This window comes from Cannabis sativa, chromosome 2 (genome assembly GCF_029168945.1).
Source record: "Cannabis sativa cultivar Pink pepper isolate KNU-18-1 chromosome 2, ASM2916894v1, whole genome shotgun sequence".
In the NCBI taxonomy this organism is placed as follows: domain Eukaryota; kingdom Viridiplantae; phylum Streptophyta; class Magnoliopsida; order Rosales; family Cannabaceae; genus Cannabis; species Cannabis sativa.
The window spans coordinates 70,261,180-70,278,532 of record NC_083602.1 but is presented as its reverse complement, the minus strand read 5'-3'; the positions used below and the strand labels follow the sequence as shown (position 1 = coordinate 70,278,532).

The window sequence follows — 17,353 nt, the reverse complement described above, 5'->3', positions numbered from 1 at the left end:
CTAAATTTAATTATCACTTGTTTGCAGTAGTACTATATATATAGCTACTAATGTATACTCATCACTCTTGCCAAAGCTCACCACATGACTACTAATTAATTTTACTTTTATATATAAATATATATATGTGGCAGATAATCTGGCTATCTCTGACTGAACACATTTAATTAATCATGAAGCTCGATATATACCGCGATTCCATATATGGTCGGAAACAGCAGAATGTATATATATTATTTCAGTACTTATGATCACATCAATATTCTACAATTTTTATTTTCATCAAAAACAAATCATCACACACACATACACACACACAACTATAACTTTTTATAATAATTATATTACATGGATTTAGGGTTATGCCTAAAAATGTTCACGAGCAAATATTATGTCTTCTCTATAGAATCAGTATACTTTTCTTTCTTTTTCTTATTGTTAATATATAAGAAGATGATAACAGTTTTCTATATAATTAATTAGTCCAATAGGAAGTTGTGTGTATATATACATATAACATGAATAAAAATACACTGCATTTATATATTGTGGAGATGCTTCTGGAATCACTAGAAGTACAGTACACTTTATTGGATATATATTATGCAAGTTGTTTTAAACATTTCATATATAGAATTATTATTTATGTAATTAAATAGTGTAAAAAGTCAGCACTTGTATATATATGTCTCTTATTTCCTGGATATTTACCTTTTTATCTCCACTTTCCTCTCATGTATCTTTAAATCTATAGGATTTGCTTTAAGTGTTGGAAACCCTAGATTGGTTGAGTAAAGAGGGAGAGAATAATTGGATAGTTGAGAAGTGGTCCCTCGAGAAAACCCAGCTAGATTGTATAATAAATATATATAAAAATATATTTATAGTGTCAAATTAATATATATTGTTGAAAGCACAAAATCTGACAAATTCTAATAATTTTAGTATTAGGGTTTCTACAATCATCTTTTATGGGAAGGTTAATTACCCCATGATATAACATATAGTTAGTAATTAAAATATAAGCATGCCTGAGATTTTATTGGATTTTCACGGTATTTCATGTTATCAAAAGCCAGAAAAATTTAGTGGTCCCCTTCTAGGGTTAAACAAACCCTAAACCTAGTACATATCTGTTTGACTGTAACAGTTAATTTGTTCTAAAGTGTCTTGTGTATTTGAGGCATCTCATATTATTAACCAAGTATACCTAAATATACATATCTTTTCTCCCCACTTGAGAAAATCTGTAAAATGCTTGGCCAAATTTTTATTTAAGATATAAAGATAGACAGATACAAATATATTCGATGCATGGCTGAGCAAGAATTAATAAAGTGATATATAATTATTAAGTAAAAGAATATATCGTTATTGCCTTGCCTACCATTGGTACAGTAGTTAGTGATATCTCATTACAAGAGAAACATTGATTGATATTCATATATATTAAGTGCAATGGTTAGTTATATTTTTAGTTTTTATTTTATTTTTGTGTATTTCAAATATGTGCAGTGAATTTTAAAACAGCAACCTTAGAAAGATATATATTTTTTTAAAATATGTTCAGTTAAATTGTAATGTTTAACAAAATTATAGAGACATCTAATATATCATACACATATATATGAAAAAGAGATTAAAAAGTAGTATGCGAAAGTATATGAACTATGGACATAACTATATGTGTTAGATCTAACTAAGGGAACTGCGTGCACTAATTAACTTTCCTCTTTTTCTTGATATATGACATTGAAGGATTATAATAAGCAATAATATTGTATATACTTGTGCAATATATGCGCTAATTAATCACTTGCTATATATATATATATATATATATATATCTTAAAATGTTATCTTGAAGACGTGATATAGGATGTACATTTATACATGTGGGAATGTATATATATGACAAGTGATATTAACATTCACAGATGTATATATTGAATCCTAATATATAAATTAGTAGTATAACAGGAAAAATTATGAGATCATGCATATTTTTTTGCTGAATTATGACACCCTTAATTGTTTTCCTTTCTCTTAATATAATTGTAAGCAGAATGATGGCTTGAAAATTAAGTGTGTACATTACCAGTACTGTAATGAATGTGTGTGGCTGACCTAAAAGTTTCAGAAGATAGAAAAAACAATGACAGAGCCTGCTGCCTGATTATGTCACATTACATTACAAGATGAATGCAGTTATCTTAATTTCCAGTAGCCGCGCGCGACTGTAGTGTTTCATGTGAAGATTCTAACTTCATTTTATCAAAATTAAAATTAAAATTAATGTAAATTGGCAAACTGATCACTTTCAATATATCTTCCTAATTGCAATTCGGATTTCTATATATGAGAGATCATATCATGTATATTTGATCATGTCAAAAGTTCTTTGAAACTATAAACAAGAGTTAGTAGTTCAAATCATTTAATTATAGAAGAGACAGAGAGACTGAGAGATAGATCAAATTCTCCAAATTGAACCATATAAAGAGTACCAGAAACATAAACTGTATATATATAGTTAACCTTTTTACTTTCAATCAATTAATTGTCTTTAGTTCTTCTTATTAATTTGAAAGATAAATTGCAGTACACACATTAACACATCAAGGAAATATTTAAAATTAAATCTTGTGTGTAGTGATATACCGACGGATCTATATATGTATATGCACGAACTAATTAACCCAAAGAAAAAAGAAAAAAAAAACAATCAAAAACAAGTACTCTTGCTCAATTGATAAGTATAGTCAAAGAAAACTTCTCCTCTCTAGCCAGTCATACATAAGAAAGAGGGAAAGTACAAACTAACAAAAATTTAAAAGATAAATAGATCAAATAAAAAGGAAAAAGAAAAGCTTGAGTAGTACTTGCCTGATAATCAGAGGGAGAGAGAGGATGAGATTAGCACAACTGGCCGGTCCATATACATACATATATAGATGATCATACACTACAAAATGACAAACATTACATATATATGGCATATTGTAATAATTCAGTTGTAGCTAGCTAGTAGTGTAGTTTTTCATTATTCTGCTTTCACCATCAATTAAGATGTGGTCTGAACATAAGAGAGTTATTATACTGATGATGATGATGATCATCATCATCATTTCCCTTCTCAATGATCTTAAACTCCATAAGAGTTGGAGTAGTAGAAGTAGTAGTAGTATTTATAGAGAGATCATGATGAGGGCGATGAGAAGGGATAGTAGTAGTAGTAGTATTTATAGTGGGATTTAAATTATTATTGTTATTGTTATGATGATTAGAAGTAGTAGTAGTAGTAGTAGAAGTATTAGTAGCAATTTGATTGGCCTTGTCTCTTTCTGCTTCCCTAAACTTGTGTAAATACCTTACTATAACCTCAGCGTAGTTATCAAACCCTAGAGCAGTGAGAGCCCAACAGATGTCGTCCCCATTCACGGTCTTTCGATTCTCCTTGTGACACTTGTCAGAAGCTTCGCCAGTCACAAAACTTATGAACTCAGTCGCACACTCTTGCATTGTTTGTTTCCCTTCCTTTGAGATTTTTGCTGTTCCTGGCAGAATTCCTTTCATTATTCTTCCCACGTTTGCAATTGGTAGCATTCGATCTTGATCTGGATCAACCATATTATTATTAAACTTAATTTATTATATATATATATATATATATTTATCTTGATCAATTAATACTATCTCTTTCTCTCTTTGTCTAACTAGTTATTCTCACCACTCCTTATAAAAAGAGAAAAAAATAAAATAAAAAATACCCTGCTTATAGATGCATTATATGTATATGTGTGTATATATATGATCATCATGTTCATTCTTATGAGACATGTCATGCGGAAAACGTGGACACAACTTGTAGAATTTATAGAATGGTCATTATGTACTTTTTAATTTCGATGACACTAGAAGTAATTAAACATTAATTGTTTTTTAGCCTAATTACTGTTTAATGTATAACTTAATTTTTTATAAATACATATAAAGCAGTTATGTGATTAATATTGATTAATGAAATAATTAAGAACATGTAATTATTAACTTCCTTTAATTATTGGCACTTGAAAAATTAATACTTCGAAAAAAATTTACGAAAATTAAGCACCACTTTTGTGTTTGTTCCTTACCAACAACAGTGTCTATATTTAATTTTGATAGTTTGAAAAATTATAACCTATTGTTAACATGTGCATTATACTTGTTTTTTTAAGAAAAAAAAATTGAATAGTATGCAATAACAAAAATATAAGGTTAAAAAACATGATTTTTTTTTTTTTTAATTTTGGCCGAATAAGGTTGTTATTCAAAAAGCGTGAAATTCTTTTATTTGAAATCGATATAGTATTCTCAAACACAAATTCATTATTTGGTTGGCATGTAGGAAGAGATTAAATACCTAAGATAGACTAACCAAGTTTGTTATTCAAACGGCGTGGAATTCTTTTATTTGGAATCGATATAGTATTCTCAAACACAAATTCATTAGTTGGGTTGCTTGTAGAAAGAGATTGAATACTCAAGATAGACTCACCAAGTTTGCTACTCAAAAAGCGCGGAATTCTTTTATTTTGAATCGATATATAGTATTCTCAAACACAAATTCATTATTTGGTTGGCTTGTAGGAAGAGATTGAATACCTAAGATAGACTAACCAAGTTTGCTACTCAAAAAACGTGGAATACTTTTATTTAGAATTGATATAGTATTCTCAAACACAAATTCATTATTTGGCTGGCTTGTAGGAAGAGATTGAATACCCAAGATAGACTAACCAAGTTTGGTATCATTAACAACAATACTTTTCTTTTTTGTAATACCAACTCTGAATCTAAGAGTCATATTTTCTTAGAGTGTTTGTATAGCAAAAACATTTGTAGTAGAATGTTTCGTTGGGCAGGTATTATTGTCAATAGCTTGAAGCTGAAAAAATGATTGAAGTGGATAAAGAGGTGTCGCCAATCTCGCCTTTGGAAGGAGGTTTATACAGCTATTATTAATGCTGTAGTTTTTGTCGAATTTGGAAAGCAATAAATATTGCTTTTTGGGATGCAAAAATTTATAGTTTTCATATAATTACAAATAGAATTAAGAAAGAGGTTTGTAATAAGTTTTCTCATTTTAAAAGAGAGAAAACATGTAAAGAGGATAGGATTTAGTTTGACAAGTGAAGTATTCTCAACTAAGTTATTTTCTATAATGGTTCTTGGCAATAAAATTTTTCTCATTTAAAACAAAAAAGAAACATGGTTTTTTTTCTCAGTGGTTCAAATATGAAGTTAAACATGTTTATATATACATCTTGCAATTAATTGTTAATTTTAATCTTTATTTTCAGCATCATAAATTATTTAAATTTTTTCATAAATTGGTAGTATGTCTATTATACCTTTATTAATATATATTTAAACTGTAGTATAGTTCCTCCAAATGAAAAGATCTCCAAAAGTTATTCTGGTTATGAAAAGTTTGATGTCTTCCGAAAGAGCGTTCCCAAAAATCTAACTCTTCCATCTAGAAGAAGTCACGTGGAATTATAGGTGTCTTCCGGAATGGTATTTTTGGATGCCTATTATGTCCACCTAGGAGGAGTCTTTAGAAAAGCTAGTCCTCCTCCATAAAGGAGTTCTAGATGGCTAGTTATTCCCTCCTAGAAGAGAGTCCAAGATAGCTGACTCCAGTTGTGTTTGTCCTATCCAAGAAGATTCTTCAGCGTACGCTTTGGTCTCTTTTCTAAGAAGTGTATATCTCATCTGGAAGCACTGCAACTTAAGCTGATGTGGAGATATTTTATGAGGAGTTTGTTATGCTTGTTAAGCCGTAACTAACTTAACAACTTAGCACTTACAACGACTGACTTTAGGATGTATATCATGAACCTATAAATACAACCCACACATAGCATTTTAAAAGAATGAAGAAACGAGTTTTGAGAGGTGATCTTGAGAGAGAAAGATTGAGAGGTAAAGAGAGAGAGAGGTCAGAGAAAATAGAGAGATTGGTTTGGGTTTTGTATGAAGAATCTTCTGTAGATAAAGAAGATTCTTGGGTAAGAGTGTGAGAAATAAACACTTTGAGAGAATTCAATACAAAATCAATCTTTATACACTGTTCTTACTCAATCAATAAAGAGGATTTTGTGGTATTCTAGAACTACTGAAGTAAAGCCATTGATCATATCGATTTATAGGACTTGAACCATTATATATCTTAGTGTTGATTTTACTGATTTAATTGTCTTGGGGTTTAATACTCCTTTCTGTTAGTTTAATTATGGTATTAAATTGGGTAAGCAGCAAAAAATTTGTATATCTGATTATCATTGTACCATACTTTTAAAGATCTTCAAATGTGTATACATTAAATCAAAATATAAATTACAGATTAATATATATATATATACCTCTTGAAACTTAGTTCTTATCATAAGTTGTATCCATTAGAGTTGATTAGAAACTCACACCGTAGTCTTCTGAATCGATTCACCATACACAAGGAATAGTATGGGCGATTAGGATAAATTGTATAATTTGTTCTTGTTGAATTCTCAACACATGAGTAAGAACAATTCTAGAAGGAAAAATAATTTCCTTTTCTCCAAGTTAATTTCAAAAATTATCATGTGAAAAGCTTGATCTGTTAGTTCCTAATTAATTAAATCATATTTAATTATTTAAATAAATATCTATAATTGAATTCGGTTACAGATATTTAAGGTGAGGGAATCTCTCAATCACTTGAGAGAATATCTCAACTAACTTTCAGGGAATATCTCAACCAACTTGAAATATCTTTAAACCTTTTTTAATTCAAATACTTATCTATTAAATTAATTAATTTATTTATTAACTTAAAAAGAAAAAATTAATAGGGACACACTACTATCAGGTAGGCGCCTATATATCTTGTCTCAATTATGACAAGATGTTGTCTTTTGTCCTGACAACTTTTGTCTTAACAATTTTTGTCTTCACAAAAGTTTTCTTAACAACTTTTGTTTTTTTTCCTATTTAAATAATTTGAAAATTATTTATTTATTAATAAAATAATTATTATTTTTTCCAATTCAAAATATATATTTTTGAACAATATTATACCACTCTTTATCCCTACCCTTAACAGTATTTCAAAGTGGCAATTCGGGGACCATGGACTTATAATTCTAAGCTCCAATAAACTAGATTATTTATTGAGTCTAACCAAATAATTATGTTTATTAATTATATGATTAACTCCACTATAAATATAGAATTGAACTCTTAGTAATTATAAAATCATATAAACTGAATTTTACTACAATGTTCATTGATGCAATCAATGCCAGTGATTACCCTCCTTGCGTCGGTTCGTAAATAGTTTTGAACAAATTACTATTTTACCCTTCTAATTACTTCTTTATCCTTTAATACTATTAATTCACTAGTAGAAATATAATTTAAATCCCATCTAAATATGCTACTTTACAGTTGTAGAATTAACACATAAAGGGAACTAACATTTGATCAATTAGAAGAGTTAAGGTATTATAATTGTAGATCATATTTAGTTTTGTGGCCTAAATAAAATCCATTTCCATATAATCAGATTTATTAATTAGCAAAAGATCAAAAATAATTTTATAATGCATGGTTCATATGATTTATTTCATGATTATATTTAATGTATAAATTCTATTAAGTCCAAAACATATATAAATATATATATATATTTGTTAATGATTATAGTGTCGTCAGTACAGTAGAATATAATCATGATTATATGTTCAAAAGTTTAATCCCATGATTTTTCAGTTCACTAGATTTAGACTAACATGATAAACGGTGATAAGGTATACTTACACTTTGGATACATGTTATATCCTTTCGAAGGCATTGGCAAAGTTTACCAGTATCAGATATATAGAGTATACATTGGATTGGACCGATATTGAATTTGGATAAGATATTATAAACTTACTGTTATATCTTTCTAAGTCAATATCATCGGTTGATCTTAGGTCTATGGATCTTAATCCTGATATGGTTAGGTTCAATCTTAGTTGTATTATTAATGTTCTTAGAGTTGTTCATGGAAGCTAACTAATGATTTTGGAAGATACTTACATGTTGTAAACATGGTGGTTCAATTGAGTGGGAACGCTAATCATAGATATGGAATCTATAGCTTCTATAAGTATTTAGAAGTTAAAAGACGATTTCCTTTGAGCTTGGCTTAATAGAGATAAATAATTGAGATCTCATTTCACTAATTATATTAGTTTACTGAAATATCATTTATAGTATTTTAAGGATAAAATACATTGAAGGGTGGAACGGTAAATTTGTCCCTTTTCGATGTAGATCATTTATAGAGGATCTTTGACTATTAGGATTGTTACAATAGATAATCATAACGTATCTATATCTTGGTACATATAGAGCGTTCTATATAATTGAGAGTATTATTCAATTCTAAATTTATCGTGCGGCAAGGACGAATTAATAAGTTAGCAAATTTACTTGGTAAATTCTAGATCTACTTATCGAAGGCTTAGTTATATAGGCCCATGGTCCCCTCACTAGTTGAGATAATACTTCTTGCAGTCTCAGTTGATTGATTTTAATTAATTAATTATAATTCTAAAATTAGACTATGTCTTCTTTATGAATTTTCACTAAGCAAGGGCTTAATTGTGAAGAAAAGTTGTTTTAGAGTTAATTTATTATTAAGACACTTTGTATGGTCTAATTAATAAATAATATAAATGATAATTTTATTTGATAATTAATAATAATTATTAAATAAATAGTTTTGGCATTTATAGGATTAAATTGGAAAATATGGTATTATTAAAGGAAGAATAACTAGTTGAAATAAAGTGACAAAATTGTAACTAGAGAATGGTCCCTTAAGTGGCCATCCATTATGTGATTTTTTTGCCCAATATTTTATTCTTTTTCAGTCCATATAATTTAAACCTAAGCCCTAGTCAAAATACTATGAAAAGAACATGAGGCTCTCATCTCATCCAACTTAACCTAATTCAACCTACCAAACCTAGTTTTCTCTGTCAGACAACTAATAGATGAGAGTTCCTTCTATAGTGACTTTGCCTCCTTCATTGTTCTTCATACTCGAGCCTATAGTAATAGAGTGCCATGCCCACACATAGCAAGTCAAGTATTCAATCATAGTGCAGAAGACGGTGGTAACCAAACCTGAAGGAGAAAAATTGATCTAGATTTAAAACTTTATAATTCTCTGTGACAGAAAGGAATCAAGGGCTAGAGATCTAAACGGAAGGAGTCATATTATTCCGCTGCAATCAATGTAAGGTTGTCTAAATTCCACCAAGGATTATGGTCTAACCTATGAGAAAGCAAAAAGAGAACTGGAGTTCAAAAGATTCGTGGATGCTGACTATGCTTCGAATAAAGTATTAAAGAAATCAACCACTTCCTACGTTTTCATGAAAAAGTAGAACTATATATATGCTAGAAGGCCTACTTAGAGTCTATGGTTGCCCTTTTCACCACTGAAACAGAATTTATGGCCACCATAGAAGCATTCAAGGGTGCTTTATGGATTTAGGGTATTTTTTTTTTTTTTTTGTATTGAAGCAAATAAATGGTGGAATGATTGTGTACTCAGATAGCCAGTCTTCAATCCACCTTTGCAAGAGTCTATTTTATCATGAAAAGAGCAAACATATAGACATAAGACTCTACCGGATTAGAGAGAACATTAAAGAAGGCCTGGTTAATTTAGAGAAGGTCAGAACAGAAGATAATCTTACTAACGTTGGGACTAAGGTCTTGCCAGTAAAAAAATTCAAGCACTGGTTGGACTTGATCAATCTCAAAAGTTAGTAAACTGAGATTTTTGGAAACACCAACCATGATGGCTGCATTCTTCCTTCAATATTGTCAATATTTTTTAATTTGAACAAACTAGGTGGAATTTATGGTCCATTTCCTTCAAATAAAAAGATCTCTAAAAGTTATTCTAGTTATAGAAAGTTAGATGTCTTCTAGAAGGGCATTCTGAGAAGTTTAACTCTTCCATTTAAATGAAGTCTCGTGCAATGACAGGTGTCCTTTAGAAGGGTATTCCCAGATTCCTATCATGTCCACTCGGGAGGAGTCTTCAGGAAAGCAAGTCTTCCTCTGACAAGGAGTTTCAGATGGCATGTTGTTCCCTCCTGGAAGAGAGTCCCTGATTGTCGACTCCAGCTATGTCTGTCCTATTTGGGAAGTCTATTCAGTGTACACTTTGGTCCATCTTCTAGGAAGCGTACATCTCATCCAGAAGTACTTTAACTTAAGCTGGCGTGGAGATACTTGTACGAGACATTTTTTATGTTTGTTAAGCCATAACTAACACAACAACTTATAAAGCACTTGCAGCCACCAACTTTAGTTACTATATCATGAATCTATAAATACCACCAACACTTAGCATTTCAGTAGAAGGAAGAAGATCAGATGAGTTTTGAGAGGTGATCTTAAGAGAGAAAGATTGAGAGGTAGAGAGAGAGGTATAGAGAAAAGAGAGAGATTGAGTTTGGATTTTGTATGAAGAATTTTTTGTAGATGAAGAAGATTATTGGGTAAGAGTGTGAGAGATAAACACTTAGAGAGAATCTAACAAAGAATCGATCTCAATTGTATTGTACCTTGTTCTATCTCAATTAATAAAGAAGATTTTGGTAGTTTTTTAGAACTGAAGTAGAGTCAGGGATCAGATTGATCTATAACCAGTATATCTTGGTATTGATTTTATTATCTTACTGCTTTAATTGTTTCTAGGTTTAATACTCTATTGATCCCAATTTTATCTCTGATTGTTGTGTGTTATTTGTTAATCATGTCATTGTTAATTGTTTGTTGATTAAGTTTTAGTGGATTTGATTTTGCACACCAGTTCTAATTATTTTACAAATGAGAGCTTGGTAATTAATTAAGAACGCAGAATCAGTATTCTTTCCGTTGTAATTTTTCAAGAAATAATCACTGTCATCAATGGCTAGATTCGAGGATTGGAGAAATTTGATGGAACAGGAGACTTCGTGCTATGGAGAGAAAGATTGAAAGGGATCCTAGTGCACCAGAAAGTCTTCAAAGTTCTTTGAGATGAAAGTTACTGGCTCAGAAGAAACTGAGAGAGAAAGCTGAAATAGAGGAGATGGCGGGTTACACAATCATCATGTATCTTTGACAAAGTGTTTGAAGAAAACTCATCACATAGAAGATAGCAAAAGGAGTCTGGAACAAGTTGGAAGAATTATACTTAAAACCATCAATTGCTAGCAAGATTAATTTGCTAGAAAGGTTATACTGTTTTAGAAAAATTTCTTCTATTTCTTTAGATGATAATATTGACAGGATTAATGAGATTATTATACGGTTGGCCAATATAAATCACAAGGAGATGAAGAAAGCCAAGCCATCATTTTTTTGGTGACCGCTCCCAATTTCATACCAAAAAGTCAAGGCTATTATCAAGTATTGTAGAGACGTGATTGTATTGGAGGATGTTGTTGTCTCACTTAAGTTAAAGGATTTTGAATTACAATTGGAGAAGGAATCAAAGAAAGAAGAAGTGTATTTGGCAAGAGTGAGATCAACCAAGAAAGTAAGTTCAAAGAGTAAACAACATCACTCTCAATAAGGATTGAAGTTCAAAGAGAAGGAAACTCGAAAGTGTTACTCTTGTGGAAGGTTTGGACACTTGCAAAGATATGGTAAGAAGTACAAGAAGCAGCAAGACTTTAATAAATCTCATAGTAGAGATAGGAAGGACAACCTACATCATCACCACAGGAAGGACTCTACTGTAATCGCAGAGGATAGTGATCACTCCTCAATAGATGTAGAATTATTCTCCATATCAGAATCTTCAATGAACAGGGAGTTGATTCTAGACCCCGGATGCAATTATCGCATGTGTCTAAGTCAAGAATAATTTTCTGATTATAGATCATTTTCTCCAGGTAAAGTTCTAATGGGAAATGATCAATCATGCAGGGTCATTGGAACCAGAAAAAGTTTCCATCAAATAGTATTATGATGGAATCAAGTGTTGGAATTTATTTTACCAGGATCTTAGATCTACTCACAAGTATGTTGATTAACAACCTAAATATGAACTTCTAAAACGATAAAAAGAAAACATATATAAAGTTAAGAAAACCTTACATTGATGGCAGCGGAATAATATGTCTCCTTCCACTCAGATCTCTAACCCTTGATTCCTTTCCTTTGCAGAGTATAATCAAGATCTGAGCCCGAATGTCCTTCAGTTGAATGTGATCCTTCATAGTCTACCAATCTATGATTGAGGTACTGATTGATGTGTGTGGGCACTACTCTCTCACTAGGGGATTCGAAATTCTCTCTCTCTTGTGTATTGTGTCGATCGTGTGGTACAAGAGGAAGAGAAGAGGGCAGTTATATATAGAGAAAAGGGAAGCTCAACTTTCCAAAATAAACAGTTTCCTCAATTACTGAGTAATTGATTAACTACCTTATTTGGTGTGATCCACCACTTTCCTTTAATAGATAGCTGCTAGGTTTAGGTTAGTAATTGCTTGGCAATTAAAAAATTGAAAATAATAATTGGGAAACACAAGCAAGTGGCTGCCCAAAAGGTGTGATGGGCCTCACTTGGATTTTGCAGTTTCCACAATTTTATTTCTATTTTCCCAAAAATGCCAATTTTCTAATTCTAACCATTTAAATGCCAAAACTAATTATTTAATAACTAAAATAGATTATTAAATAATATTGTCATTTAATATAATTATTAATTAGACATATAGAGTCTCTTAATTAATAAATAAAACCTAGAATCTCTTTTCTTTACAATTTCATCCCTGCTTAGTGAAAATTTACAAATTAGACATAGTCTAACTTCTAGAATTATAATTGATTAATCATAAATCAATTATTGAGTCTTACAAACAGTATGGTCTCAACTAGAATGGAGACCATGGATCTATATTGCTGAGCTTCCAATAAGTTGAACCAAATTTACCAAGTAAATCCCTAACTTATTAATTTCTTGTTGAATCCACTCTTAGAACTTGGAATTGCACTCTCAGACTTATAAAGAGCATTCTATATGTTCCACGATATAGATATGCTATCTCATTTAACAATTGTTATAATCTTAATGTGATCAAAGATCCTCTATATAGATGATTTACATCGAGATGGGATAAATTTACCGTTTTCACCCCTCAATGTATTTAGCCCCTTAAAACATTTATGTAACACCCTAACTATCTTAGGCGTATTACGTGATTTTTAAACGTATTGTGCAGCTCGTTGCTAATCAACGAGGTTTATGGAAAAACGTGATTTATTAAAATTTTGCTTTTTCATTAAACTTATAAACCATTTTACAAAAAGTCTCGGGATCCCGATTTATAAAAATATTTACAAACGTTCTAACTGTTCAACTTTTACATCAAAATGAAAGTCGTCTAACGACAGTTACAAAAATCTCAGCCACACGTCGTCCCGAGGATCGTACGCTCCAGGCCTAACCGCCCCGACATGTACAATCTCATAAGCTCGCTCACGGTCCATCAGCAACTGCCTTGCCTTTACCTACACATGAATGTAAACTGTGAGTCGACAGACTCAGTAAGAAAAGCATACTAATAACATACATAAAACTGACTGCCGTGTCCAACACGATACTGAGTCCCGCTACTGCCATGTCCAACATGGTACTGAGCACTACTGCCATGTCCAACATGGTACTGAGTTTTGAACGTTCAGGGGACGGTACTATTGACAAGTATCCTACGATCGGTCGAACCGGCCATACTCCGCCGCCGGTCATACTCCGGCCACAGACGGGATAGGTCAATAGGCCAGCCACGAACCACCAACCAAGTGTCGGCTTTGATCGGTCGAGCCGGTCATACTCCGTGCGTGGTCATACTCCGGCACCGTATGCCGACGTGACGGGGTTGGATGGTTCGAAGCCTAAATACATATCTAATGTAATCTAGCGGCTTCTACATGCACGCTAAACATGTAATCTACATATGCATCTTGTTATACTAATCTTACCCGGATTCCGATTTCGGGTTATGTGGTCAACCCGACCTTTGGAAGGCCGAGGCGAACGGCGGATTCTGGCTCCTAAACCATAAAAATCACAACGCTATAAGTGACACGCTAAATCACTTCCCGGGGACTAAAACTCGAAACTAAAAGTTTCCCTATCGATAAAAAGCATGGCAATACCCCTAAAAACCCAAAAACGAGGAAAACTAGGGTTACGAAAAATCCCCCAAGCGTGAATAGGTTGCCCAACGAATTCGGTTCGGGAAAGTCGAACCCCCATCCGAGTCGGATGCTCAACGGAATTCGGTTCCTCGCGAGCCGAACCAACTAAAAATCTCCTAACTTGACCAATTCAAACCCAATTGGTCCCAAACTTTCCAGACCTGTTCTATATGCCCCAAATAACAATTCCAAGGCATCAAACCTACCCAGAAACCACATACACAAAATTCACCATGTGAGCTCCAAGCTTTGAGTTAGAACTCAAACTTGGCTAAAGCTCACTCATGAAGCCTCTAGTGGCTTAAAATCATCTAATCAAGCATAGGAACATAGCGAGAAAACAAAACCTAGATCATGCAACAACTACGATACAAATTCACAATAATTCATGTAGAAAATCCAACTTTTGCAATATTAAACCTCTAGCATGCTCAACCTAGTAATCAAGCATCAAAACAACCTCAAAGAACCCTAATCAAACAAGCTTAAACCTTTGAAACTAACCTCAAATCACAGCAGCAAGAATCACATAAAATCCAACATGCATTTCATCCAATTTCATAAAAAAAAACTCAAGAAAACTAAATAGAAGAGCAAGACAAGAATTACCTTGATTAAAGACACACAACAAGCTGAAATCTACAAGAATTTGAAGAGGAAAAATCCCCCTAGGAGCTGCCTCAAATGGCCGAATAGAGAGAGAGAGAGAGTTGAGAGAGTTTCTTTGAGAAAAATGATTTTATTTTCTAAGTTTGGAAAAATGAGTAAAAGCTATAACATTTCATTATATTCAGCCAAATAAACACTTAAGTAATTATTTATTTTCCATTCATAAAGTCATAAAAGACAAAACACTAATGGGGCAAAAAGACTATTTTGCCCCTCCACCATAAAATCACATAAATCATACTAAAGGGGGTATTTTTGGGACATTCTAAATTCCCGGCCATTCCCGACATTCCCAATGTCTAAAACCCGTCCCCAAAATACTAACATACTAAGTTGTGATTTCTACTGAGCCAAACGCCGCGTTCCAAAATACCGGACACCGGAAATGCGAAATATAAAAGCTACTGATAACATACTCATGCATATCTGAATTCCATAAATATCAATACTAAATTATTTAAATAGCTATAAATAATTTCATGATTAAACATAAACAACTGCTAATTTCCAAATTAACTAGGCGGGCTTTACAACTATCCCCCCCTTAAAAGGATTTCGTCCCCGAAATCTAACCTGAATAACTCTGGATATTGAGCTCGCATATCGACTCACAGCTCCCCGGGGTGGCTTCTTCCACCTTCTTGTTTCTCGAGAGAACCTTGACCAACGCTATGGTCTTATTCCAGAAGGACTTTATCCTTTCTATCCGGGATGCACTTGTCGTTCCTCATAAGACATATCGTGAAATTTGAAGGCTCTCATGGCGAGTATATGAGAGATTACGAAACGTATTTTCTCAACATTGAGACATGAAATACGTTGTGCACTGCTGATAAAGCTGGAGGCAATGCTAACCGATATGCCACTTGACCTACCTTCTCGAGAATCTCGAAAGGTCCTGTAAACCTAGGGCATAACTTGCCTCTTTCCCCGAAACGTTTAATCCCCTTCATCGGAGATACTCGCAAAAACACATGGTCCCCTACTCGGAACTCAACATCCCTACGTTTCGGATCTGCGTAACTCTTCTGTCTGCTCTGTGAGGCAAGCATTCTAGCTTTAATCTTTTCTATTGCCTCATTGGTCCGCTGAACTGACTCTGGACCTAGGTATTTCCTCTCCCCTGTCTCATCCCAGTGGATAGGGGATCTACACTTCCTACCGGTACAACGGTTCATAGGGAGCCATCCCTATCGTACTCGATAAGCATTGTTGTAAGAGAACTCTATCAACGGTAGATATTTGCTCCATGAACCCTCAAAGTCCATAACACAGGCTCTCAACATATCCTCCAATATCTGAATTGTCCTTTCGGACTGACCATCTGTCTGAGGATGGAATCTTTGTACCGAATTTCGACCTTCGTACCCATTGCCGGGGTTGCAAACTTTGCCAAAATTTGGAGGTGAATTTCGGATCCCCGTCCGAAACTATAGACTTCGGTACCATCTGTGAAGTCTCACTATCTCCCTAACATATAACTGCGCTAACCGCTTGATCCTTGTAAACGTTGTTCTAGCCGTGAGAAAATGAGCAGATTTCGTAAATCGATCCACCACTACCCGAGATGGAGTCATACATACCCGTGGTCCTAGGTAACCCGACCACAAAATCCATCGCAATATCCTCCCATTTCCATTCTCGGTAGGGTTAGAGGCTGCAACAACGCCTGTTTGGTCTCTCGATGTTCGGCCCTTGATCCGTGACAAGTGAGGCATCTCGATACGAATTCTACCAAATTCTTCTTCATACCGCTCCACCAGAAGTACGGTTTCAAATCTTGGTACATTTTGGTGGTGCCGGGATGCAGAGAATACGGGGTAGAATGAGCCTCCTCAAAGATCTCATTTCTCAAGTCCACACTGCTCGGGACACAAACCCTGGCTTTATACAAAAGCATTCCACTATCTGACACTGAAAAGTCTTTGGCTTGACCAGCCAATACCTCATCTCGGATCTTCACTAACTCCGGATCTGTCGTCTGAGCAACCTTTATTCTTTCTAACAGATCAGATTGCAGCGTTAAGTTGTGAAGCTGACCTACCATGAAACTTCAATCTTGGATCTAACCATATCCTCCGCTAGGTAGGGTGAGATCGAACCATGCTAGCTACTTGCCCGGGACCCTTTTACGCTCGGGGCATCGGCCACTACATTGGCTTTCCCGGGATGGTAAAGGATCTCACAATCATAATCCTTCACTAATTCCAACCAACGCCTTTGTCTCATGTTCAAATCTTTCTGAGTAAAGAAATACTTGAGACTTTTATGGTCGGTGTAGATCTCACACTTCTCTCCGTACAGGTAATGCCGCCAAATCTTCAGTGCAAAAACCACTGCGGCCAATTCTAAGTCATGAGTCGGGTATCGCTGTTCATAATCCTTTAACTGACGG

General features: G+C 33.4%; 1 protein-coding gene across 1 annotated transcript; it reads right to left on the bottom strand.

Annotated features, from left to right (window-relative positions):
* Positions 1-2,726: 2,726 nt before the first annotated feature.
* On the bottom strand, positions 2,727-3,919 carry LOC115720146 (nuclear transcription factor Y subunit B-4-like). Its single transcript, XM_030649304.2, has one exon. It carries the CDS (start codon positions 3,628-3,630, stop codon positions 3,061-3,063), a length of 570 nt encoding a protein of 189 aa, XP_030505164.2. The 5' UTR covers positions 3,631-3,919; the 3' UTR covers positions 2,727-3,060.
* Between the last annotated feature and the right edge of the window lie 13,434 nt (positions 3,920-17,353).